The sequence below is a fragment of the Alligator mississippiensis genome, chromosome 2, assembly GCF_030867095.1.
Source record: "Alligator mississippiensis isolate rAllMis1 chromosome 2, rAllMis1, whole genome shotgun sequence".
Classification (NCBI taxonomy): domain Eukaryota; kingdom Metazoa; phylum Chordata; order Crocodylia; family Alligatoridae; genus Alligator; species Alligator mississippiensis.
Genome location: NC_081825.1, coordinates 295,213,917 through 295,240,628, shown reverse-complemented (window position 1 = coordinate 295,240,628; position 26,712 = coordinate 295,213,917). Strand labels below are relative to the sequence as shown.

General features: G+C 46.6%; 1 protein-coding gene across 1 annotated transcript; it reads right to left on the bottom strand.

The window, feature by feature from the left end:
- Positions 1-1,534: 1,534 nt before the first annotated feature.
- Positions 1,535-22,642, bottom strand: ACTR10 (actin related protein 10). The gene is made up of 13 exons (XM_014598834.3): positions 22,489-22,642; positions 19,518-19,590; positions 16,512-16,594; positions 13,700-13,808; positions 11,455-11,562; positions 10,997-11,064; positions 10,609-10,688; positions 10,094-10,129; positions 8,384-8,463; positions 8,222-8,295; positions 7,623-7,704; positions 5,508-5,709; positions 1,535-2,480 (listed from the first exon to the last, which is right to left on the bottom strand). Exons 1-13 carry the CDS (start codon positions 22,563-22,565, stop codon positions 2,299-2,301), a joined length of 1,254 nt encoding a protein of 417 aa, XP_014454320.1. The 5' UTR covers positions 22,566-22,642; the 3' UTR covers positions 1,535-2,298.
- Between the last annotated feature and the right edge of the window lie 4,070 nt (positions 22,643-26,712).

The following is a 26,712-nucleotide window of genomic DNA, read 5'->3' as shown; positions in this document are numbered from 1 at the left end:
ACTGTGGGTGTGCCGCAGCAAGCCCGGTTACAGCTCAGGGCACAAAGTACACGCAACAACGGCTGACCCTTGCTGGGCCTTCGGGATAATGTCAGCCCGGGCTGGGGGCATCCGGACTCACAGGCCTCAGGGTCTGGGATGTGGCCGCGTGGGTGCGGGGAGCATCCAACCCCCCCGGCCTGGTTGAAGTGACACAGCCCACGGGCACCTGTAGACACGGCTCCCGAGTTCGAGTTTGGACTGGGATCGGCCGCTGGAAATAACACCCAAAACAAACCCCACGCCCTGGGGAGCCCCCGCCACGCCTGGGATTACAAATACGGAGCGCTGGGCTCCTTCTCCTCCCCTCGAGGGCACGCAGAGGAGGCCCACGCTGGAGCGACACCCCGCGCGCGCTCTCCTGGGAGGCAAGCCGGGGCCCAGCTTCGCACGTCTCCGGGGTGGGAAGTAGAAGAGCGGTAGCGCGGGCAGCGCTGCGTAACCGGAAGAACCGGAGCCTGGGGCATCGGGAGCCCCAACTCTGGGCAGCTCGTGATCGTGCCGGGAGAGGGGAGCACCGGGAAGCCGGTCAGCGCCACGGCCTGCAGAGGCTGGCGTTCAAGCGCCTGCGACTCCCCAGCAGCTGAGGCCGAGCGAGCCGTAATGCTTGTAGCAAGGGGTCCGTTCCAGTAGGGTTTTGCGCAGCCTTGAAAGCCAGAAGAGGCCGTCAGAGCATCAGGCCCAGCCTCTGCCGCCATTCAGGGCCCACGGGGCAGCAGCATCCCCATCCCACAGCCCAGCCTTCGCAGCTGGGCCTCAGGGCCTGTTTCCCCGCAGAGCAGTGACCACCGTGCTGCCCCGTGTCGGGGAGAGTCCGGCTGCCCAAATCTCCCTGGCACTCGAGCTCCGAGTCCCTTTGCCCTCGCCCAATTTCTCCGTCTTTGTTTCAAGGCAGCGACTCGCAGGAAGGCTCACTTCTGCTTCGGGCAACAGCCCAGCGCCTGCAGCTCCGCCGTGTCTGCCTAGCTCTCACCAAGCATCTGCTGGTTAATAGACTCCCGTGGGAAAAATCTGTCTTATTTCTCAATAGAGTATCTTACTTTGGTTTGCCTTCCCATTGGGTTTTGCTGCACCTTCCTCTGCTGGGTTCTCCCTTTAAAAAGGGCTTACACCTTGCAAACAAGTCGCCTCTTGCTTTTTAAGGCGTTTTTTCCATCCCTCAAATACTTTCTGTACACCACCCAAGTTTTCAGGCTCTTTTTTGGTGCGAACACCAGAACTGGCCCCAGTATTTCACACACCTACACACTGTAACACTACATCTACTTTAAGTGCCACAATAGCATGCTGTGCATATCCAGATACAAGATTGAGTTTTAAGACTGAATTTATGAAACAACAGATCTTTGGAGTAATTAAAGTACAGTAGAGATGCCCCAAATCTCCGACTGTTACAAGGTTTGTGGGGACATGCAATGAAAATGGAGTATCCCACTGCCAGTTATAAAACAAACCGGACTGCAGAAGCCAAAAATAATGGTCACTTGAGTCCCTGTTAACGAATCTGAAGCATTTTGTTTTTGGTCTGAATATTAGTAGCTATTGTACAACAGTTACCATAGAGATTAATTTTGCATTTGTATTTCATACTTACTGCTATAGGAGGACGTGTTTAAAAAATGCCAGAGGAAGTTTCCATTTTATTTGAAGTGGGGAGAGAAGTTCCATTATTAAGCTTCTCCTTTATAATTTCTAAATGTTCAGGTAAAAAGTTTTTAGCAGGTAGATTCGAGTGACAATGCATGTGACAGTGTCTGGCAGAAGCAAATCACTGAAAATAGGAATTTTAGGCCTAGCCCTTGATGTCTTTCCACAGACCTTGTGATCACAAAACTGTTTTCAGAAGATATTTTAATGCATCTTTGAGCCAACTGTTTGTTAATGTGGACACACACAGTCTGGCAGAGAAAATTCAACAGACATTTCTGGTAACAGAGTTTCCTCTATTCTTCTGATTTAAAAGTAAAAACGAAGCCTCCTAATTTCATCTACTGTACATATAAATAGGACAGACGACTTGGTAACAACTTTTGCCGGTTATATGTGCTCCCTAGAAAGAGACAAGCAGAGTACCCCATCTGGTTTTCGACTAGACGTGGCTGGATCCATCTGCAGCGTAGCCCTTCCCAGCACCACGCTCCCAAGCTACACACGTGTCATTCATTTTAAAGTGTTACATAATTTACCTAACATATGAAGAGCAACATTGTTACATGCACCTGAAACAGTCAAAGGAAAACCAGCGTAGTGCTTAGACACTTATTTCTCTGTGGAAAAAGCCCTCTTCATCAACGGCGGTGGTGTTTTGCCGACGTCAAACATCATTTCCAAAGGAGGGTTGTTGAGACAGCACCAGTCCGGGATGCGGCCCGTCTGGCTATAATATTCCTTGGACACCGAGCGGCTTCCGAGGATGTCTTGAAGTGCTCCAAAGATGGCTGCTGCGTTGTTGACAAAAAAAAGACACTTGGTGTTGGTTTGCCATATTGACTCCTCCCCAGCCAGCCTCGTAAATCTCAGCCATTTCAAGATGCCCAAAGGAAAGACAAAAGGCTGAAAATACCCTTTTTAAAACGTATTTTGTAGCTCACCCAGGCTCGCTTCAGCCCGCACCCGTCTTAAGTGATTAAAGGCACAGAAGAGTGGCTCTCAAGCTTCTTAAATGGCAGGCATCCCTCCACCACCGGTTTGAATGCGGCAGCATCCTCGGTTCAGAGGCACCGTTGTGCTGCTTCAGTTTACCTCTGATTCTCAACCGGACGCTGCGGCTGCCAATGCAGCCAGGTAAAGGTGCTCCGTGTGACTCATGCACGGCCAGACCAGGAAGGGGCACAGCATGTATGCACGCTCAACCTGCACTAGGGTTATTCAACAAGCCTAAAGCAAGCTTCCAGGTACCAGCTGCTGCCACAGCCCTTCCTGCTCCAAACCTGCACAGGGGCTCCTGGAAGCAAAGACGCATGGGCAGTTGCAACTGTCCCACGTACTTCTGCTTCCGGGAGGAGTGAACGTACGTGGGGGTGTGGAGGGAGGGCTGCAGCACAAAAGTAGCTCTCCTGCCAGCTTTAGGCTCATCAGAGAACTGTAACGCAGGAGGAGCATGGGCATGCCCCAGCCCTGCATGCACTTTTACCTGGCCACAGCAGCGGTGCCTGTGTTGCAGCACTTGAGGTGCTCTTGCAACACCGGATTGAGAACCACTGGCACAGACACGTGAAATAATTATACTGATTGAAAAAGGGGGGGGGAAGAAATCTCCCATGGTCCAGCTGAATCCAATGCAACTGCTTCTTGTGTGCTATACCCCTTGGCAGAACAGAAACTAAATTGCAATTAATTCATCACTTGTTTTATATGCGGCAAACCATTGTGGGTCCAGCTTCACTTACGGCATGGTAGATGTGGACAGACTACGCAGTTACAACAGATCAGCCGAGATACCTTTGTGAGTGCCAAGTCTGTGTCTGCCTCCTTCTAGACTAGTAGAATTGTTTGCTTGCTCACATTTTGAATTCACCTGGGCTTCGTTGCCGGCTAAATGAGCAGCCAGGCAGGAAGGCCCATAACTTGGTGACAAGGGCATTCTACTAGGAGCTCAAAGATGTGAGTCTCAGTCCCTTCAGGGTCAGGAGGGCCTACAGTCCAAGGTCTCTGGTTTCCTAGGGAAGTCTCCTTGCTGCTAGGCTATTGGACAGAAGTGGGCACCAGCATCATCATCATTTGTTCAAGAAGGAATGATGGATACCGTGCTTTAAACTGGACTCAATGCATTGTGGTGCAGGCAGGCACTGTCCCTCCGAGCGATCTGGATCTCAACAGAACGGAGCTTACTTCCTCAAAGCCCCGAGGTAGACGCAGGAATTCAGACACATCGCTGTGCCTAGCAGTTCCTACTGGCTGGCCACAGGTGCCTCCCTGCTTAATGGTAGATGCTTGAGATGGCCCTTGGGAAGCACAAGATCTCTTCATTCACTGTACAGGGCTCCTTGGCACCTGACCCTCTCAGTTCAGATCCCTGTGGAGGCAAGGTGCCTTTATTACAGGCATAACCACATGGAGAGCAGACATGCCTGCGGCCCAATCCCAATCAATCTCCAAGTGCTTCCACAGGTACCTCCTTTTCTCAGGTTAATAAACTTTTCCCAGACACCCAGCACTGTAAGTAAGTGCAAGTATGTCACATATGCATGAGGGTAAGTTTGCACTGGCCACAGAGAAGTCAGTATACATTAGTTCACCGTTTCTCAACACAGCAGGGCACAGGAATATATGAAAGGGTTACGAACAAATCTTAAAAATGGATTCTCCTCTGAAGAAGAAAAACATGGGCAACCGTGATTTTCCCTTGCAGGCTGCAAGGGGCTGCTTGGGGCCCCTTGTATCCCACTCATCCCCCTCGTGCCCCACACCCTGGGTCAGGAGTGAGGGGCACCGGGTTGGGACTGGCCATCGATGTTAGGTTGAAAACCACTGCATGAGTCAACTGGTATGTCTCATCAGGAAATGGAGACAGCTGGTACCATCATAATGAACACATTTCGTTCCACTGGCTCTATACCCCAACCAGGCCTTAGTTAATGATTTTTATAGATATTTAACACCACAACAGGAGGAAATAAAGTGTACATTTATGTCCACATTTTGTGTCTCTATAGATAGACATAAAACTTTCAACCCCTTAAACTGTGGGGGAATTGGTGTTCAGTTCTTCTGCTTTAACTGTTATGATCTGCAGGCTCCCATAGTGATGTAAGTGAGCCAAGTCGCTTTAAATTCTGAATGACACAGGATTGAAGTACAGTTTGTTTGGCTCCCTTTGTAACCATTACATCAGTGTCAGACGATATGTCTGCCCACATCCTTATTCTCTACTCTACTGTATAAAATCAGTTTATTAGCTGAAGCATCCAAATTATTAAAACAACAACATTTTTGTCTGAGCACACTAAACTGCAAATGCTGCAACCACCTCTCAATTTGCTAATTTGATTACCAATTCGTAAGATAGCATCCAAAATCCAACTTGTGGCCTGAATACTCTGTGTATGTTGCAAACACAAGTTGTGTGGTGTATTAGAGTCTTTGATTAGCCCAAGACAGGCAAATTTTCCTTTAATTTGCCTTTCTCCCCTCCCTTGGAAGGAAATATACAGTTACTCCAGCAGGCGGGAGCTTTGAAAAGTTACTTTATCGCTGCCCTCGCATGGCAGCCATTGGATGTTACCGCTTGATGAGCTGACATGTTATGATACTATTAGCAATGCAAATCTCCTGCCCTCCAGAAGTCAAGAGGGAGCTTTGCTCTTCAGGACTTTGACATGAGGGTACAACAACTCCAGAGAACTCAGGTACAACGGGTAACTTTGAAAGCATTTAAAAGACTTGTGATCATTTGCTCATTTCAAAGCCCACTTGTCAAGGCTTAATTTTCCCTTCAGCCCACTGATCAGCGTTAGTTTCCTCCTTACCTCCCAGCCACGCCACACAGTTGGGTTTGGCAGGTGGAGTGTGAATTCGGAAGGTCTTTGTGGCAAGTGCTTCTTTGTATTTTGGCTTATCCACCAGGTACCTAATTTCAGCCATTAATCTATGCAGGAATCCTGGCAGCATAGCGGTGCCTCCAATAACGACCAAGTTCTCAGCCAACTGCTTCCTGGTGTCTATGGGGCACTGGTACCCAAGGGAAGCAAGGAACGGTTAAATGAAGCTATGCAGACAAGGTTGTTAGTAGTTCAGCACCGAGCCACAGTGCTATATTTCTGTTAACAGAGGGCTGGATTTCCTAATCCCCTTATCTACCCAGATCCCTCCTCTACCCCACACACACAGTCCCATGCTGCAAGGATCATCTCCTCCAGCAAGAAGTGGATGGGACAGATCTCAGCGTGCCTTTCAATACCACGGTTTGCTATGGCTAAAGGGACTCCCCTAAGGCAGTGTTTCTCAACCAGTGGGGTAGGATACGAAGGTTATGTAGGTAGGACTTCGACTCATTTGAAAATTGCCGTTAATGATTAATATAATACTAGAATGCATGTAAATGTACAAATGCACTTCTTGGAAGAAGTGGGGTTTTGCTTTTATCATGGTGGGACTAGGGTTTTTTTGACAAAATGGTTGGTGGGATACATGAATGACACAAGTCCCCAGCAGCTGGGGGGGCATGGTGGCAGCAGGCGCATGGGGGCAGTAACCGTGGCCCTCCTGCAGACACCACCAGCACTGTCAGCAGCGGGGGGTGGCAAGTGCTGACCAGGGCAGCGTTGGCGATGGCCAGCAGCGATCTCTGACCGCCTGCCAATACCACTGGCAGTATTTGGGGGGGGCGGGGGCGTGCGCACGCGGCGGGCAAGTGGCGTCTGCCTGCAAGTGCCAGCAAGTGTTGGTGGTGCCTTTTCATAGGGGGTGCACCACCACACTCAAGGGATGCATTTGCACATGCATGCACCCCCTACGTGTTGCCAGTAGTGGGACATAAGATGCAAAAGACTGAGAACCACTGCCCTAGGGGACTGAGAGCATTCACCTTGCATCACCCTCCAGGCCAGGACATCATCAAAAGATACTGTGGCCCTGTGGACCAGATCCAGTCTACAGGGCTTCTCAAAGGCCAGATGACTCCCTTCCAGTGGCAGTGCAGCAGTCCGTTGGCACAGCTCTAGAACCTGGGCTGTCAACTCTGCTGCCATGCACCTCCCTTTTCAGTGGTGATCCAAACCCCAGAGTTCAGCAACAGGCAACAGAGTGGGGTGAGGGACAAGCAATAGTGGCATTCACCCCATGTTCCAGAGCCACACCAACCCAGCAGCTCCATAAGCTGTAATTTACTGCTTCATGGACCACACATAGCCTACAGGCCACCACCTGGACATCTCTTCCTTAGGCCAAAATCTAGAGACTCAAAGGTTGATCATATTGAGGCCCTAACCTGATGAAGCCTTGTAAGTTTGGAATACCCAAATGAACTGCCCTCATAAATGATTCCTCATCTACCAACTGATTCAAACGTATTTATAACTGCAGACAAGCAACTTTAAAAATTATACAAGAGATGGAGCATTTCTACCTCACATCCCGTTTTCCCTTTAATTGCACAAAAACATTGTTTCTTGTGAAGTATGATGTGCCAAGAGAATTTCTAAGGGCATTTACACTGCAGGCTTCAGGCCGGTGTGAGGCATTACCTAAACTAGCTTCACACAAGCCAGCTCCAGCATTGGTGGCAGTCTAGCTGCAGCAGCAGAGGTCTGTGCTGCTGCAGTTGGCTTGTACTCAAGCTAGGCTGTTCAAAGCCAGCTGAGGTATCTCTACACATTAAAGCAGCTGCGTGCAGAACACACAATCTCTAGCCCAAGCAAACCTCTTAAAGAGGAGGCTGATATCAATGCCATTCAGCATTGAGCAAACATCCACTACATGCGTTAGTTTTTAAACTAACTGTACGCCTAAGGCGGAGAACTCTGATTTATCCACCTAAGTCACACTTGCAATTAGCAGAACTACTTGAGAGCTTAACTGTCTGATAGGCCAGGATCTACATAAGGCTACAGCAATTTGTGAGCCTAATTATTTTGTGGAAATACCTGAATAAGAGAATCCAGGATTAGCGTTGCAACTGATTTCTCTTCATTATCCTGCTCAAACAGCATTTCAACAACCGAGTCTCTGTTTGAAAGACAAAAAGCGAGGAGTGTTAAGCAAGGTACCGACATGTCTTGTCATCTACTTGCTCTCCCCTTGTTTAGCTGTCCTCAAACTCCCATCTCTCTTGTTAGACTGTCGACTCTCTGAGGCAGGGACGTGCTTTTTGTTACCGGTTTGCAGGGCACCCAGAACAAGGGGCTCTGCTCTGTGCCTGGGGTTCCAGGAGGCCCAACAAGTAAGGGCTATTCACAATAAGAGTGCTATTACATCGAAAAGACTGAGGGACATTAAGCCACAAAATCAAAGTGCAAATGGCTCGTCATCGAACGCCCCTAAACTGTGGATTAATCAGTGGCTGCACCCTTCGAACAAGTGCATGCTGCAAACCCACATACATGAAGACAAATGCTACAGAATTATGCAGTTTCACTGACAAAACCTCAACCTTAATTTTAATGATTTCTTAACGTACTGGGACTTCTGGGCAACCCTGCGATAATATTAATAATAATGCATTCTCAGCTATATTATTTCTAACCTGATAGACCCAACGACATGCAGAATCTTCTCTCCATCTAAAGGGTAGTCCACGTCTGGAGGTGGTGAAGGACGCTAAAAACAACGCACATTATTTCAGAAGTGGAAAAAACAGCTCTTCTTCCGCTTTAAAGAGGTCAATAAACATTTATTCTCTACCTACCTCAGCGCTGCCGTCAATGTTGAACTTTGCTGCTTGGATTTTCAGTCCTCGCTGGAGGTCACTCACGAAACAGGTGCGCACTTTATTAAAAAAGAGAGAGAACGGGACTCTGTTTTGCTTTCCCAACTTTCCCATTACCATCAAGTTGTTTCTCTTACATAGGTTACAACTTCTACTACTTGGATTTTATTTAGTTACAAATTCCAGATTCCCGCGTGTGCAAGGTACTACTTTTTGGCTCTGAAGAACTGTGACAGTACTTTTATTCAAGGTCACACTCCAGCTAGGATGAAGTAGTCCGAATGAAATAATGCTCATACCATAATCATGCTGTGAGAAACAGAATTTTCTTTTTTGATCTATTAAAGTCTGAGGGCCGTTAAGAACTATGCCACAGGGTGGCAGAAATAGCATACTGAATATGAATCAGCAATTCCAGTCTTACTGCTTCATTTTAAATGAGATGCTGCCAGATTTTAATGATCTGTTGCCACGTGATGTTATTAGTGGCACAAATCTATCCTCAAACTCCAGAGGGGCTTTTCTCCATGGGACATTAACAAAAGGGTCAGAGTCTATATACATCACAGCAGCTGGGTGCATAATTACACCAGATCCTGATAAATAATCCTGTAATGCAATTCCTCCATTAATAAAAACACTTTAACAGAAACACAAAGAACCATTCTACCAAGTAATAATAATATACCAGGTTATAAAAACCAAACCCTATGAAAACAGCCAACTACTCAAAGCTACATATGAATCTAGAATTCAATAAATTCATTTTCATGGCTGATAAAATATTAACATTTAGAAACGGCATCTTTAAGGTACCAAGTTACTTTGCCCTTGACATGGGATTTTCCTCCCTAGCTTGGCCCAAGGAGTAGGTACTATTTCTCCTGTTAAAAAGGTCTCCTATGAGTTAGTTCACTCATTTTTATTTTCTATTGAATGAACTGTAAAACATACAACACATGAAATGCTAGGTAGCATTTTGTACTGAAAACAGGTCCAATTTGTAATCTATTCATCACTGAATGTTTCCCAATGTTTTAAACTCCTTTTACTCTGTATTTTCCATTTTGGGGAAATTAGTGTATTATGTGGCAAATAGAACTTGCCTTCTTAAACCATTTATGCACAAAAACTAACTTGATCTTTTAATCCAGAAGTCAGAAAATCTTAACAGTTGTCTTTGTGCCCAGAAACAATAGAAAGTTAACGTATCCATGCTTGCTCAGTTTGTAGAAGCTAAATTTGCTAGTGCTATAAATCCCATGTAAATGTGTCCATTGTACAGTCTATAAATAGCCATTGGGGGGTGGGGGGAGGCAGGGGGAAAAAAAAAAAAATCAATCAAACTATTAGTATTTAAGAAGTTCAACATTAAATTAACCTAAACTACTAACAGATGGGTACACAAAAATAATTTAGTGCTCATAGTTTATGCACAAATGCAGCATAAAACACTAAGCTATAACAGGATTCAAACCCTCAAGCCTAAATTTATAAAGACCGATGAAATACAACAGCCCGAGCATCTACACTATAGACAGTGCTCCATGTTCCTCTGCTCAGGAATGAAATAAAATGGACAGGAATATAAAATAAAAACCTACACATTCAGCAGCAAGGCACTACACATTGTTAAACTGATCTGTGGAGAAGATGCAAACTATGGTTGCACAAAGTGGGAAACTTTACCTTTTATATCCTCTACTATGTCTTCTGGAACAGAGCCTGAAATACAGGAAATAATTTAGAACAAAAGCACTTGAATAAGTGGAAATAGAACTTGCAGAATCAAACCAATACTTGGAAAATTGAATGTAGTACAAAAATGCAGAAACAGCATTTTGATGACAGCTTCAAAAGGTTTCTAACAAAAAAAAAAGGGTTTACGTGAAAAGGGTAATATGTTGTTCTCATTGAAAATATAACAGGCAACTACTACGGAGCTTTTCTAGAGATGGATTTTACTTCCAACAAGCTAACTGCTATGAACGTTACATTCATAACAAACCAGACTCGTTAATTTATTAATGGGGAATTAATTAATGGGAAGAGTAACCATGCAGGCAGGAGCATGCTAGACTTGGTGAAGAAACACTAAATTATTCTGTCTGATGTTCTCAGCAAAAGAGGCAAGGGGATTAACTCACCTTCCCCACTAGGGTTATAAAAAAATGCATTTGCGTTACATTAAAAGTGAATCTTACCCATTACTGATGGGAGTTTTTGTCCTTTAGCTAATCCTGTGTCCACAGTGCACTGCTCCAATAACTGATAAGCCAGCTCCCTAAAATGTTGTAAATTCAAAAAATAATAAAGAACAGTTAAACATGCTGTATCCATCCAATGTCTTTGCACCATACTGATAATTGCAGTATTTATTCCCTCTGGTTTCCCATCCAGCTTCCAACCTGTTATTTCTAGTTTCCATTGCAGCCATAGCAGCTAAACATTTTACACCTTTAAAATGCAATAGTCTCACCAAGGAGGTTACACTAATACTTAATCCTGCTCATAACAAACATTTGCTGATCAAAAAATAATGGTCACAATCAACTGACAGAATTGCCCTGAAATGCATAATTGTCAACTTACTTGTGAATAGCCTTTCCTCCCAGGGGAAGGGCACCCCAGCAATTCAAAATAGGGATTCCTTCATATATCTAGAAGCAGCTGAGGAAATCAGACTATTCTGTAATGGGTGTTTTTTCTGTATGAAGGCACTGAAGGCATTTCCTTCATATTGTCATTTATCAGTTATAAATATTTCCACTAGATGATTTTGTCCAGAATTTTAGTTTCTGGTATGAGAAATGGATTATGCCTGTTCCTATTCATGCTTCTCCCCGGTCAGAGGTCTACGGCATTCTTAGCACATCAGGATGAGGACAGACCAAACTACCACAGAGCCAGAATCCTATGTTCCAAGCTGGATTATTGGCCTGGCTATTTCTTTTCCCCCCCCACACATTTTAAATCCATGATAGAAATTTTACTTGTGGTTATAACTTTTGTAATGACAATTTTGTTTCTGGATTATTATCAAAGGATACAGGCAGCACCAGACTTTCTGCGTATCCACAGTCTAAAACCATAGCAGAATTAATACCGAGTGTCAAGAGAGACATCAGGTGACTTGGAGCAAACAACACAGAAGGAACCTGTAATGAGAACAAAACGATTAAAGTACAGTGAAAAAAAATCTGAATGTTTAGAACAGCCGCTTCTCCCCAAATTCATAGTGAAAGGAAAAACTGAACAATCACGTAATGAGCAGCCTATTATTAATTCAGGATTTGATCTAGTGTGACAATGCCCAACAAAATGCAGCTGGATGCTAAAATCCTTTGCCAGAATATTCACTGCTACATTATGTGCACATATGCGCCTACTATTACTGAACCACAGCACCACCTTGTAAGAAAAATAAGTTCTGTGTATGGAACTTATCCGAGGTCCCAATTATAAATTCTTATATTGTCACCGGAAGGGGTACCATGAAAAAAACTAAACAGGACTTGAAAAAACACTGTCAAAATCTGTAGGTAAGAATAAAGAAGGCAAACTGCATACTGGTTTTGAGGTGTGGCCAGTGGCAGCAAGCAGCACACAAACTGATTGGAAGTCCAAGAAGGTTACAGAGCAAACGGAACAGCTCTCTTTGCCAGTGGCTTCATGGTACAATATAGGTAGCAAGGAAGGAGATCTAAGTGATCATGTGGAAGTAGCTTTGACTATATATCTAGACGAGAACCCCAAGCCTCCAAGAATTCAATAAAACACACGTTCAATCCCCATTCTGGACTGTAGGGAGAATGCCAACTGCGTCCAGCAGGCTCATTTGGCAGCCAGAAAATCTCTACATGGTGCTTGGCTAATCCTGCAAGCCCTGAGGCTGAATGCTTTTCCTTTCCCAGCCATATTTGCTGCTCCAGTGATTATACAGGCTCTGGCGCACTGCGAGGCACTGACACAGGGTAAGTGGCCTGTATACATTGTGCCTGCCAGTATTATGAATAACAAGGCTACAAGCCTTAATGAGGTGAGAACAGCTGAGCCAGGTTACTGCCAGTATGCTTAATCAACACCTTTGATATAGAAATCAATAGGATTTGGCAATGTCTTGTACTACTGGCATGATTTAAATGGCAAGTGCTGTTAACGGCACACTGTACGTCCACAAAGCTCGTACCTATTGGCAACATTACAGATAACTGGATCACAACATATAAATGCTGACCTTGTATCACATGTCAAGGTTATTCATACCCCATCAAATGACAATCGTACAAAAATGTGTGGATCATTTTCCATGTCTATCAGCCAGTTCGTTAGCAGGAAAACAGGCCTCAGAAAATCAAAGCAAAACCTTCCCCTCCCTTTAGCCATCCCTTTGAATAATGTATAAAGGCTACATTAATTGTCATCATCCTATTGCAAAGCAATGAAAAGGAAAAGATATTTCTTTCTTTCTTTCTCCTCTGCTTTTCTCAAAGATGATATAAAATCCATTCAAACTGCTTATGAAGTGTGTAACATCAAAATTACTTTATGTATACTGAGAAGGCATTATTCCGAGACAGTATATGATAGTTTAAGATTAGTTATGAAATTAGGTTGGGAAGACAAAATACTAGGCTGCATGGCCTTTGATTAAAAAAAAAAACCGCACCTTAATCTATCTGAATGGAAAAATTATGGCATACCTTTGCACTGTGTTTCCTATTAGAACTAGAATAAGAATAAGGTTGATAAACAGAGAGTCTGATCTATCAAAAAGATTTATTATGTGGAGGTCAGAACAAATTTCAGGTAAGTTCTTATCTAAATAAGTACAGCCAGGGGTCAGGTCAAGAGTTTGGCAAGGATATCGACTTATGGCAAAGGAGTTGTGAATTTTGCTGAGAGAGCACTAAGAAGTTTTAAATATAGACTCAAAGCTGCTGACAGTGCTCAATAGGTATTATTGAATCTGTCAAAAATGGGATGATGAGAGCTATTTGTTGCCAAAAATAAAAAAACAATTGATGGATTGTTGCTATTATCTGCTTTTTTGGTAGCTGCCATAAGGATTCAGAACGGATCAAAATCCTGCCTTCAAGGGCATTTCCCCACCTTATCTATCTCTTCTCTCTCATCTCTTTCCTAGCCCTTTGCTATTATCCTCGTTTCTTTGACCACTTCCTCTCATGTGTCTGGCACCGTAGTGAATGCTAGAAGCATTACCAACATCCTTCAAGATATCTGACAAATAACCAATAAAGGCAATGAACTCTGATAGTTATGTAAAGCACAAACCTCAAAGTGCCTGAACAGAACTCTGGTGAGCGTGTCTCTGAAGTGTGAGGGGCACAGCACAGATTCCACGATCACAACACGGCGGTCCCTGGGATTCACTAGCAGATGTCTGAAAAATAGCAAAATATATTTGTATAGATAATACAAGTTATCAAGTGTGATTAGTAGATGATTGTGCACCTCCCATGACTTTCTGTGAAGCGTTGCTGCAATTTATTTTGTAATTACTTTAACAGTCAAAATCATGAAAAATAATAATCTGCAATTAGACACCACAGATCTCAAGGTCATATAATAAGCTTCACAACTTCCTAAGTGAAGCAGACTTTATCCCATATCTATAGACGGGGAACCTCAGCTGCAGACAGGGGCTAGAAAGTCCACAAGCAGATTTTATAGCTCTACACATACCTGCCTAAACCATCGGTTTCTGAACGAATATAGCATAGAGCAGTGGTTTTCAACCTGGGGGTCCACGGACTACATCTAAAGGGTCCGCAAAAGACGTCTATGATCAAAAGTATGCGACTACCCACACTTACAATTCAAGGGGGTCTGGCACCTCCATTCAAAATTTCCAAAGGGGTCCGCAAGTGAAAAAAGGTTAAAAACCACTGGTATAGAGGCACAAAAACTGTAGAACAGCACTTAGTGACTTGCCCTGTGATGCACTTGTGGATAAATAAGGAGTGGAATTCAAATCTCCTGACCAGCAGTTCTGTGCACTATACTATCATCCTTTGCACAGGGGAAAGAAAAGGGAAAACATGTCAGAGGCTTTGCAGACAGAAACGTAACAATACTGTTACAGGACAGAAATGAAGCCAATGATGGTTGAGGTCATGAGCAGATATCCATGTTTTCCATTCGTGGCAGAAAAATGTGGATTTTAAAGGAGAAAATGGGTCCTAGGTGGTGGCAGGACTCTGTGCAAGAGGGTGGAGCAAGGCGGGGAGGCTTGATGCTGCTGTCACCATTCCTGGGAGTCCTACACCAGCTGCGCCACCATAGCAAGGCACGCCCTGCCCACCCAGCAGCAGCAGGCAGTGCAGCTCTGTGCTGCTGTCCCCGCTGCTGCCAGGCAGGCAGGGGGTGCCTCACCATGGCAGTGTGGGGCTCCCAGCAGTGGTGGCAGCAGCATCAAGCCTCTCTGCCCTCCTGTGCTGGGTCCCACCCACTGAGCTGTGAAGACCCCCACAGAGAGGGCAGCAGGGTGGGGAACCCCAAGCCTGCAATGGGCAGCCTGCCCCCACCCGTCACCTGCACGGTGGGGGAAAGAGGGGAGGCTGGACTCTGCACTCCACTCTGGCCACAGCAGCTGCCACCTCCCATGTGCAGCAGCTGGGCTTGGGCACTACTGGGAGTGGAGGGGTCTGCAGGCCCTGGCCCTGATCCCATAGCCCTGGCAGCTGGGGGCCCCCTCTGCAGGTCACAAGTAAGGGGCACCAGCAGGGCTGGGAGGGGTGAGGGACTGTGAGTTGTGGGTGAGGGACACCAGCAGGGCCAGGGGGCTGTGGGCTGGGAGTGAGGGGCACCTGGGGAAATGGGGGAATGCAGGTCAGGAATGAGGGGCACCGGCAGGAACAGAGGGTGTGGATCAAGAGTGAGGGGCAGTAGCAGGGCCGTGGGGTTAGGGGGCTGTGGGTTGGGAAAGAGAAGCACTGGCAGGGCCTGGGGACTATGGATTGGGAGTGAGGGGCAATGGCAGGGCACCGGCATATCAGGGCTCCTCAGCACCACAAAGCAGCAGGGGGGACAGCTACAGCTTGAGCGGAGGGGGCAGGGGGAGCTCTGATTTTCCATGATAAAAAGAAAAAAAAAAATCAAATACCAAAATATATAGGTATTTAGAATTCTTTTATTACAGTGATTGAGGCACTGACAGGCTTCCAAATTGCTTTAAGATGGTAAATGTATCAGTAAAACATTGTGTTCAACTGATACCTACACACACACATATATAGAGAGAGATCTATATCTAGATAGCTATCTAGATCTATACACATACACACACATCTATATCAATCTCTCTCTCTCTCTCTCTCTCTATATATATAGATATATATCTATATAGACACACACACACACGTATATATAGATATGTAGTGGTGTTTCATTTTAATTGTAGAAACACATGGATTTGTTGGGTTTTTTTAATCAAATACATTGGGAGAGGGGTTAATTGAAGAATTTGCAATTTTTAAATAGAGAAAACCAAAATCCCTGGTGATGAGGCACAGTAACAAAAAATATATGGCCTCAAGAGAAGTCAAGTATTCCTGAGTATGGAAATGGAACACAGGAAACCAAAGCATCACAACTGAGCTCAGAGAGCTAGTTTGCACTAAGGGCAAGGAGAGAGAAAGATTATTTCTGTGAACACAGATATGTTGTACTCAGGTGGCAAAATCCTTCAGGACTCTGTTCAAGATTCCACTCGGCAGACAGCAAATCTCAGACTTTGAATATTCATGTAGTAATAATTTGCAGCATCAAGTCCTATGCGACAGTCACAATTAAGTCAGTGTATTTAGATTGTTTTAAAAGTAAGACGGCATCTGCTTCAAAGGAGGTAGATGCCCTGACAGTGAAATTCAGTTCAAATACTGGCAACAATAAATAACTGCTTCTGAAAGAATTTAACCAGCTGGCCTCCAACCAAAAACCACTTGCTACCTATTCGTCATTTAGGAAACTCCTTCTCAGCTTTCCCTGAGTACCCTTGAAAACAGATTGCTTTTGCAGCATGTTTAAAGAGAAGCTCAACAAAAGCTACTGATCAGAAGAAAAAGAATATCCCAATATCTCTTACCTGAAATACAGCATGTGAATAAATTCCTTCAGATATGAATACAACTCTTCTGTATTAATATGATGTTGAACAACTTTGATAGGCTGCAAAAAATAATAAATATCTATAACCAGTTTAAATTCAAGACAAAAAGGTATACTGATCAAACAATAGGAAAAGTTTCCAAATAGATCTCTCATCATAACGTTATCCTAGAAATGATCTTACTTGAAATTTTAAAGAAAAGTACTTTTAAAACTGATCTATGTCCATTTTAATGCAAAGGAAAGGAGCCAAAATGACAGTTGTGAAGACTTATGTCCTCCCTCAAAGGAAAAAGCTAGCACAGGCAGAGGAAGTTCCCCACTTAGTGTCTCAAAGCGATCTGTAGAGATTACCTAATGGACCAACCCACACCAATTCTAGTAACATGGATGTAGGTCTTGCCTGAGTATGGACTAATATAACCACCGGTCAGTGCACATACAAATCACACTGAAGCCCTACTAACAGCATGAACTGACATAGGTCCCAATGAATAGAAACTTAGGCACAGGATATATGACATGTGCAGAAGTGCTGGAAAAGTAGCTCATTAGTTTTAGAGGAGCCTCCAAGGCCAAAAGACAAGTGAACTGATGAAATCAGTGGAGAACACCAAAACAAAAATGAACATGAGTCAACAACGTGATGAAATGGTCAATAGAGCTAACCACACTCTATCATGCATTAACAAGTGCATCACGAACAGATCCAGGGAGGTGATATTTCCCCTCTATGCAGCACTGGTGAGGCTGCAGCAGGAGCCTGCGTTCAGTTTTGGGCACCGCACTTCAAGAGGGATGTGGATAACCGTGAGAGGGTCTAAAGGAGGGCCACGAGTATGATTAGGGGCCTGCAGGATAGGTCCTATGAAGAGTGGTTGAGGGACCTAGATCTCTTCAGCCTCCATAAAAGAAGGCTGAGAAAGGATTTGGTGGTCATCTACATATATGTCAGGGGTGGGGTGTCGGCAAGAAATAGGAGATACTCTGTTTACCAAGGCACCCCTTGGAGTAACTAGAAACAATGGCCACAAACTGACAGAGAGCAGATTTAAGTTAGACACCAGGAAGAAATCCTTTACGGTAAGGGCTGCCAAAATCTGAAACGGGCTTCCAAGGGAGGTGGTGCTCTCCCCTACCTTGGAGGTCTTTAAGAGGAGACTGGACAAACACCTGGCTGGGGTCGTCTGACCCCAGTGCTCTTTTCTGCCCGGGGCAGGAGGTTGGACTCAATGATCTGCTGAGGTCTCTTCCAACCCTGAAAATCTATCATGAACGATATGTGCCCCCAGAGGCTGGGGGGGGAATGGTGATCGCCCACAGGCAGTGTCAGTGGTGGTGGCGGCATGGTGGTGGCGAGCGGTAACCTCCCACAGGCACCATCGGTGGCGCTTCTCTCAGGGGGTGCACTGCCACTCTCAGGGGGTGCACATGCATCCCCTACACATCGCCAATGAAATCTAGGCATTTGGACGTTTAAGAGACATTTGGACGTTTATCTTGCTGGGATCCTTTGACCCGAGCTGACTTCCTGCCCCTGGGGCAGGGGACTGGATTCGATGATCTTCTGAGGTCCCTTCCAGCCCTAATGCCTATGAAACCTATGAAAGATTAGTGTGACTTGGCCACAGGTGTCAATGTCTGATAAGACGGTTGCACTAACTGGTTCTTCCTTTTTGTGTCCTTGTCACAAGGTACTTAGCAGAATTCACATTTCTGCTGCGGCTTCAAACTTGTGACCTCTGGGCTGTCAACCGTGCACCTTGGTGCCCACACCACCCAGCCCCCTGCATTAACTGATGAGAAATAGGAAGTGGAAGATATCACCTAAATATGTTTTAAGAATTGGTGAAAACTAGGATGTGTATGCTGGGAACACAGAGTTATATTGAACAACGTATAAAAAGGCGCCTGGGAACCCTTAACACTTTGTACTGAGCTTAATGGTTACGTTCATGCCTGCAAATGACCTAGTTAGCACCATGTACCAGTTAGTCATGGATGCTAGTGTCTAGGTTCGTTTATGGAAAATAAACCTGACTGAGTTCTTGTTACTAAAAAATGAAGCCTGTGGTCTCTTTCTTGGAATAATGAGCTAATTAAAGGCATGGCATCACAGACTATCCTGATGGTATGGTTTGTGTGCATGCTAACTGAGGGATCCTGACATGACTGGTAATGCCTAACCCCTAAACAACAGACAGAGCTTGCCCTGACAACACTGGTGACACCCCGGAGACCTAGAATGGACACTCGCATGACAAATACCATAAGGCTCCAGTCCTGAAAAGGTTTACATAAGAATTTAACCTTATGCCCTGGGAGTCATATTTTGTTCAAGAGGATGATACATACTATGTGCAAAGTTAAGCGCACATCTTCACTTTGCAGGATTGCAGCATAACTGATTAATTTGATGACTTAAATGACCATTCCTCCTCTTTTTATGTTGCTATGACTCCATCAGCACCAGGTGCTTCCCTGCTCTGCCCAGGTGATTCCCTGTGTTGACAGGAAGCCCCCACTGTGTGAACACCATCCAGGACTGGAGCCCTGCCCTGTCAGTAATGCTGAACGAGAAAAAGGATATGTCCTGAGGGTCAAGGACAGTGAGAGGAACTGCAAGAACCACGATGGGAACACCAACACCTTGAAAACTTTTCCCTACTAGTTACCATATAGCTTGACATTTCTAGCTTGTGGACAAGTCCAGCAAACCTTTCATCTGCACAAGCCACATTAACCAGCTGTTTGTTCATATGACAGAACCATAATTGTCCTCAGTGAGGTCAATTTTCAAAGCAATTGATTAAAACTTCTCAATTACAAAACACCAAAGAGATAATGAATCATGATTAATAATGGAAAAGGCAAAACATTTATGAACAGGCTATATATTCTTGTCAAAGCTTAAAAGTAATAAAAACCACAAATAATTGAATTAGTAAAGCTTTTCCAATAGCACATTTTTAAAGAGTGTCACCTTGGCTGTGTCAGATCTCTTTATTTCACTAGGAATAATACATCTTGGTCCCGTCTCTCCTGCAAACCCACATCTGAAAAAAAAAAAAAAGCAAACACTTTTAAAGTTGTAGAATTCATACGTAATTCAAGTTTAAGAACTGCCTATACATTATTAACCTGGCATCTCAAAGAGTACGGGAATTTGATCATTAATATAATTAAAATCATTTTTAAGTCTAAGGGGTGTTTTATATATGATTTATTTATGCAGTCAGTTCAAATTAGCAGGATTTTATATCACTTCACTGATTATGTCTTCTCTACTGCAACAAAGAAAATTTCCTTCACATTCACAGCTTGTCATGCTCATCTCCACTTGACTTTTATCATCTTCATTCAGTACCAAGGGATTAGCTCCCACCTCTGATCATCCAACCAGAAAGTTTTAAAAGACTGGTGTTTTACATATGCTTTACTCCTTTTGAAATAGCTCAGAGATCAAACGCCCTTACACGGAGAGCTTTAAAAACAACCAGAAATCCACTGGACTTTGAAAGTGCAAAGTTATTAAAGAGATCCATTAATATTTTGTCCTGAACCAGGAATGCAATCAGGATTTTCTTAAATCAGTTTTGGGAAGAAAAACTACTAAAGGAAAAACTAGCTGTAATTCAGAATCTGATTTTTTTTTTTCCCCACGCGTGTCAAAGTTTTGTTAAGTTTTTACTATAATCTCATCACATATACTTGCATCTTTAGGGGTTTGACCACTAGTTTTAAGGCCTTAGATTTTTAAGTCCTATGCAATCATTCAAAAATTAGTTCAAACTGATATGAAAATCAATATAACGTCCATCGGTATCAACAGGTGTGTTTATAGGTGTTTGCCGATATGGCGGTGACCACAGGAGAGGACCATAAATACAGCAACCAGTTTGATATAGGGCTTGATGCCTCAATCTCAGAGGAACACAAATTACTTCTCTAAACAGGTCACCAAAATCAGTGTATGAATAACATTTTTTAATGTGCTTAACCATTTGCAGGAACAACATTTTGTTTTTATTCCCACAATTCTTTTCTAGTACAAAATAATAAGTAGCAGTACTTTTCTGACCCTCCACTGATGCTTTTGAAAGTAGATATTTTCTTTTTTAAAGAAGTCCAGCACTGGGTATCCACTTAAACGCACACAAATTTTTAACTGCCGTAATTTTTGAAGGAGTAAAGCAAACATAAAGCATCAGTAAGGAAGGCAATCAATATTTTGTCTCGGCATTTTGATACGGAGAACACATTCAGGTAAGATTTACACCTGGGTTTTAGCTAGACCAGGGAAAAGGGGTTTTGGGGTTTTTTCCCCCCCTCAGCCCCTTAAGAACTAGCTAACACAGTAGCTATCAACCTTTTTAGACTTGAGGCAGTCCTGGATAGACTTGAGACATCCCTCAGAAAATGCTAGGTGTTACTTCTCACTCCTTTTTGAATACAGAAAAATAACAGAACAGCTTTTCTGCTGCAAAAAACTCAGAAAGACCATCACTGTGGATTTCTATTTGAAATCTCTGGGTTTATCTTAAAATCACAAAGACATCAGGCTGGAAGGGATCTCCAGAGGTCATCGAGTCTAACCCCCGGCCTCAGGCCGGACCATCCAAACCATCCTACACAATCCATCATCTAACCTCTCCGTAAGATTGTTGTCAGCCCTGACACGGCGCTGACCTAACACCCTAACCCAGGGGTGGGCAAAATGTGACCCGTGGGCTGGATCTGGCCCGCCAAGCCATTCTACCTGGCCTGCAGGGCCCCTACAAAATTAAGAAAATTAATATTTATCTACCCCTGACTGCCTGTCATGCAACCCTCGACGGCTTGCCAAAACTCTGTAAGCAGCCCTCCGCCCAAACTAATTGCCTGCCCCTGCCCTAACCTGCCACAGGTAAAGCAGAGGAACCACAGCAACCCGCATCCTGCTTCCATGAAATGTTGTTAATATATGCTCAAGCGATCCTGGGTAGACGGCCACGCTTGCAAACCTAACAGAGCTGACGCTGTCAACGCGGCGTCCTGGGAAGAATCTCGAGACACCGCTGGGTGAGAATCGCCAAGTCGAGAGCTCGTCTCGAGCGGGTGCTAAACAGCGTTTCGAATGACGTTAACTAGCTCGGTTTAACAAACAGCGAATCTTTTCCCCGCCACGCGCAGGTGGCCAGGGGGTCACTCGGCGCGTGCGTCATCCCCGAGCCACGTGACAGCGTCCTTGGTGGCCACATACGTTCCTGCAGCCCGCCACTCGACGCAGCAGCGATCGATCAGTCATCCACCACCGGCGACGTGGCACGTGTTTTGCCGCAGCCGCAGCTTGGGGGGCCACGAAGACCCCAGTGGCGGAGCCTGGCCACACGCAGACCCTGCCCTGCCTGCAACCTAGTCGGCAAGGCCCGCAACAGCGCGGCAGGTTGCACCTGGCTCCAAGTGGTTTTCTCCAATTTAAAAAAAATCCCCAATTTTCGGATTTAAAAAAGTAACCGAAAATCCATATTTTCCCATGATTAAAATGGAACATCACTCTCTCTCTCTCTGTATATGCACATATTAGTGGTGTTTCATTTTAATCCTGAATGAGTCCATCCTGCTGTGACCTGGGGGAATCTCCCCCCAAGTCAGGGCTGCAGAGCCCAGCCCTGCCCCACAGCAGTCATGGTAGGACCCAGAGGGTGCCCCCTGCCCCCATGGGTCCGTCCTGTTGTCAAGGCCACTGAGCGCCCAGCCCTGCCCCATGGCACCTCATGGTACCACCCAGAGGGTGTCCCCTGCCCAGCCCCGAATGGACTCGTCCTAATGTGACGTGGGGGAATCACCCCTCCAGCCCTGCCCCACAGCGAGTCATGGTACGACCCAGAGGGCGTCCCCCTCCCCAGCCCGAATGGGCCCGTCCTGCCCCCGGGGAATCACCGCCCCCGCGGCCGGGCCCAGGCGCCGCTCACTTGGTGAAGGCCTCGCCCAGATCTATCACCACCGCGGTCTTCTCGCCGCCGCTCCCCAGGCCCTCGTAGAGCGGCATCGCGCCCAGTCTAAGGCGCTGACCGGCTCCGTCGCCGCCGCTAGGGGTCCTTCCACGTCGCGCGGCGCCCTCGGGGGCCTTCCGCCCTGCCGGCGCGGCTCGAAGCTGTCCGCCGCGCGCCTGCTCCCGCATGGCCTCTTCTTGCCTCGCCGCCCCGCAGTGCCGCAATCCCAGGGGCAGCTGAGGCAGTGCTGCGCCGCCTTGCCCTTCCCCTGCGTGCGCGGCGCGGCGCTGCCGGGCCGCCCGCTACTGTCAGGCGGGAGTTGGACTCCTAAGGAAGGGCTGAGGCTGGAAGGGGGGGCAGAGGGGGCGGGGCTTGGTCAAACAGGATAGGGATGGAGATTGGGATTGGGATTGGTCCTTTCTCTCCACTCCCCTCCCCTCGAGAGAGAAGTGGTGGGAGAGGAGCTTGGACTGAGTGTAAAGAGGAATTCAGATTTTCTGCAATAATGGGGGATGGGGAGAGTCAGGGCTGGTGGGCTGGTCTGGGCCTGGGAGAAGGCAGGGAAGAGCTGCACCTGTCTAGACTAGCTAAATAAAATATGCATGTCCGTTATCCCGTAACCCCGACTCCCACGCTAAATACAGACATTCACAAAGCTCGATTCAGGCTTTGCACATTGGTCTAAGATGCGTAGATTGAACTGATTTGCAAGTGGACAGACATTCACTTTTGATTCTGGAAATACAGCCACGTGCGCGCTGAGGCTCAGGCAGAAGCCGGGGGTGGTAGAGCGAGACCTCCCTTCCCTTCCGCAGTGCTGGAGGGAAGCTGAGCTAAGGCGGGAGGTGTAGCCAGGCCCGGACAGGCCGGAGGATGATTGAGGAGGGGTTTAAACCCCCACCCTGGCCTGCAGGGACCCCAGTCCAGGTGTGCCTGGGGGCCTGGCTGTAGGGAGCTGGGAGCAAGCTGGGTGCACAACTCCTGCGGCCCCAGCCCAAGCCCCACCTCCAGCTGGGTAGAGCCCTGAACCCAGCCGGTTGCTGCTGGGGCTGGGGCCGCAGGAGCTACGTGCCTGGATTGCTCCTGGCTCCAGATGCTCAGGCTGGGCTGGGCTGTCACGTCACAGAGCCACTGAGGCAGTGCTGCACAGAGCCCCCTGCCCTATGGTGGGGGACAAGGGGGAGGGCCCTGCCCGCTGCAGCGGCTCCCTGTCAGCCTAGCCTCGTCTGGGCACAGGGAGCCGGGAGCAAACCGGGTTCACAGTTCCCGCAGCCCCAGCCTGAGCCACAGCTGGCTGGGAAAGGCCTTGATCCCGTGACCCGACCCAGCCCAGCCATCAGCTTGCCTCGCCCAGGCCTGGGTCTGCAGCTGCAGGGCTGAGCCAGGAAGATTGGCCGTGGTGGCAAGGCTGGGAAGGGGGGCAGGGAGGTGGGGGCTTGGAGGGCTATGGACACCCCAAAATTCACCTAAGCCCCCATAACCACCCCTCCCAGCCCCACCATTGCCACCTGCCTCATGCAGGCTGGGACAGCTCTGCCTGCCCTGCTCCCACCCACACAGCACAGCCCGCTTTCAGCCCTCCCACTAGGAGGAGGCTTGTAGTCCCCAGGACACCATGGGGCTGCTGCCCCTGCCAGGATCCCTGTCAGGCATGGCCAGACACCAGCTCAGCATAGCCGCCTGAGGCAAAAGGGACAGGGACGGGGTTTATTACACCCTCCTTCCCCTCTCTCCCCCAGGGGACCGCAGCTGGGGTCTGCCTGGCTGGGGCGCAGCAGCCCCTGTCAGGGGTGCTCAGCCTAGGCACAGGCAAGTGTTGGCGCTCCCACCCCTGCTCCAGCTACAACGCAGAGGGCTGGAGCAGACAGCACAGCACAGCCCAACCCAGTCCAGCCCAGGGCTGCAGAGCGTGGTCAGATGCTGGAGGACTCTGATTTAACTTAAACCAGGTACAGGTCTGGGGCAGAAGTTCCATAAACCTGTTATGTCTGATACTACATTTCAGGCCCCCCACAGTAAGAGAGAGAGTGGGGCAGGGGCTGGGGGCACTGCCCAGCCAGGACTGTGCATGGGGCTAGGTCATGGAGTGGGACAGAGTCAAAAGCAGCTGGTCCAAGGGGCGCAGGCATGGGCAACTGGTGCCTCTTGAGTCAAGGGGGGCACATGCCCCCTCGACACCAGTCAGTGACCGGGGGAGGGTCCCCCCAACAGCCGAGCTCACTCACTCTTCCAGAAGCAACATGGTTGCTTTTGCTGGTGCCCCGCTCTCCAGCCGGTGCTTGTAGGGGGAGCACTGGTGCTCCTGCCTGCCTCCCTGCCCATCGTCTAAATGGGGAGTGCGACCTGTCAGGGGTGCACCAGCGTTCTCTGCACATCGTGATTGGGTGTGGGGCATGTGTGGGGTGGCTTGCCGCCACTATGTGCACCCCAACAAGGGAGCATGGGGGACACATGCCCCCTCCCCGCAGAGGTGGCGCCAGCCTCTTCCCTGGCGAAGGCTGAGGTGGGTTAGACAGAAAGTTGGGGGGCGCTGCTCTATACCTCTTGTGGCCAAACATACCTATTTGTTTTTTTAACAATACCCACTTAAACATGTGTTTTATCTATGTTATTCACAAAAGGAGAATAAAAATATATACTGTATGCAAACAGATTGGGCTGGGCTGGGAGTGTTGTGCGTCTGGTCACCTTAACACACGGTCATATACATACACATATTTAAATACACTACACACACGCATATAATTTAGTTAGTCTGCAAAGATGTGTATCAACCCTGTTTTCTGACTGATTTCAGACTAGCGCTGCTAATTACTTCTCTACTTATGGAACTAGGAATCAGGTTCCTGTGTTTAGTCCTGGCTCTCATTCGCTGTGTGATCTTGTTTCCGTGTCCAGGTGATCGTAGCAGTTCTCCTGCAAATTCATAAAATGTGTATTGCACATGCAGAGTGTCACACCGCAATTTCAGCCTGGTGTAATGGCAATTCACACAGGGTTGCTAGGTCCTATGGGTCTCTCACAGATCTTGTAATATTTGCTGTTTTCCAGTGTCTGGAAATGTGACTAGGTGAGAAACTCAACTTGCCTGAAAATAGGGTGAAATTTCAGTCCTCATGGTTGCAGAGAACAGAATGAAAATGTGAGCTGCAGAAGCTCAATAGCTGAAGAGAAATTGTAAAAATATGCATTTTTAACAGCTCATCTTTTGAAGCTACCCTCATAATTTTTGGTCTTGAATTCTTAGATTGACAATATTGGAATAGGATTGCTTGTATTATGATAAGTACTATCAATGATCTATGATTTATAATGCTAACAAAGTTAAAGAACTGATTTATCTGTGCAGGTATTGGCTAGAACCAACACCAGCTTGACAGTCCTTATCGTACGTTATTGCTTGTCATTGATTATATCATTCAGTAATCTAGAAAAAAATATGCTGGCAATGCAAGTTCAGAACAGTTGAAATCAGGTGCAGCTGCTAGTCCACTGTATTTCCAGTGACTTTTTTACTGCAGCCACAGAAATACTCCATATATTGAGGTGATTCTCAACTAATTATCATAGTGCCTTGGGATGCCATGAGATCCTCTTAGGGGTGTTGCACCATATTGGCACTGTTAGGCACAACCAAGGTGAACCCAGGAATTTAAAATAGGAATCCATAGTGTCAAAAACATTATGAGCCGTTGTAGTGTTTCTAAGTTTTTTGCAGAAGAAGGATTGCTGTAATATTTTCGTATAGCCAAAAAACAAGCACAAGCTAACAGCTGGCATTTTTCTGAGAGGTGCCTTCTGTCTAAAAAAGTCAAGAACCACTGTGTTACAGGGTCAATAGACTCATAGAAAATGAGGGTTGAAGGGACCTCAGGAGGTCACATCTAGCCCAACCCCCTGCTCAAAGCAGGACCAGCCCCAACTACATCATCCAACTATAACTCCTTGAGCAGCTTTGATACGGCACTTCCAAGGTTTTAGGGTAGAATGTGTGATTTAATTCTGCTCAGTCAGCACCAATAGATAGGGACCTACCGAAATCGTGATTTTGTGGAAAACACAAAATTTGGCAATATCCGCGAAAGCAGGCAATGTCTGTGAATTCCACAAAAAAAAGAAAAGAAAACTTACTGAAAATAAAATGCTGGCTCCCCAGAGAAAGCCAGCAGTCCACACGGCATTGCGGCCCAGCTGCACAACCCG

Excerpts from the sequence above, each read along its gene's own strand:
- ACTR10 (XM_014598834.3), bottom strand. The coding sequence starts at position 22,565 with ATGCCGCTCTACGAGGGCCTGGGGAGCGGCGGCGAGAAGACCGCGGTG. Across the intron at positions 11,065-11,454 it reads CAGAAAGTCTGGTGCTGCCT|ATATATGAAGGAATCCCTAT; the intron begins GTATCCTTTGAT and ends AGCTGCTTCTAG. Across the intron at positions 2,481-5,507 it reads CTGTGTGGCGTGGCTGGGAG|CAGCCATCTTTGGAGCACTT; the intron begins GTAAGGAGGAAA and ends TCAACAACGCAG.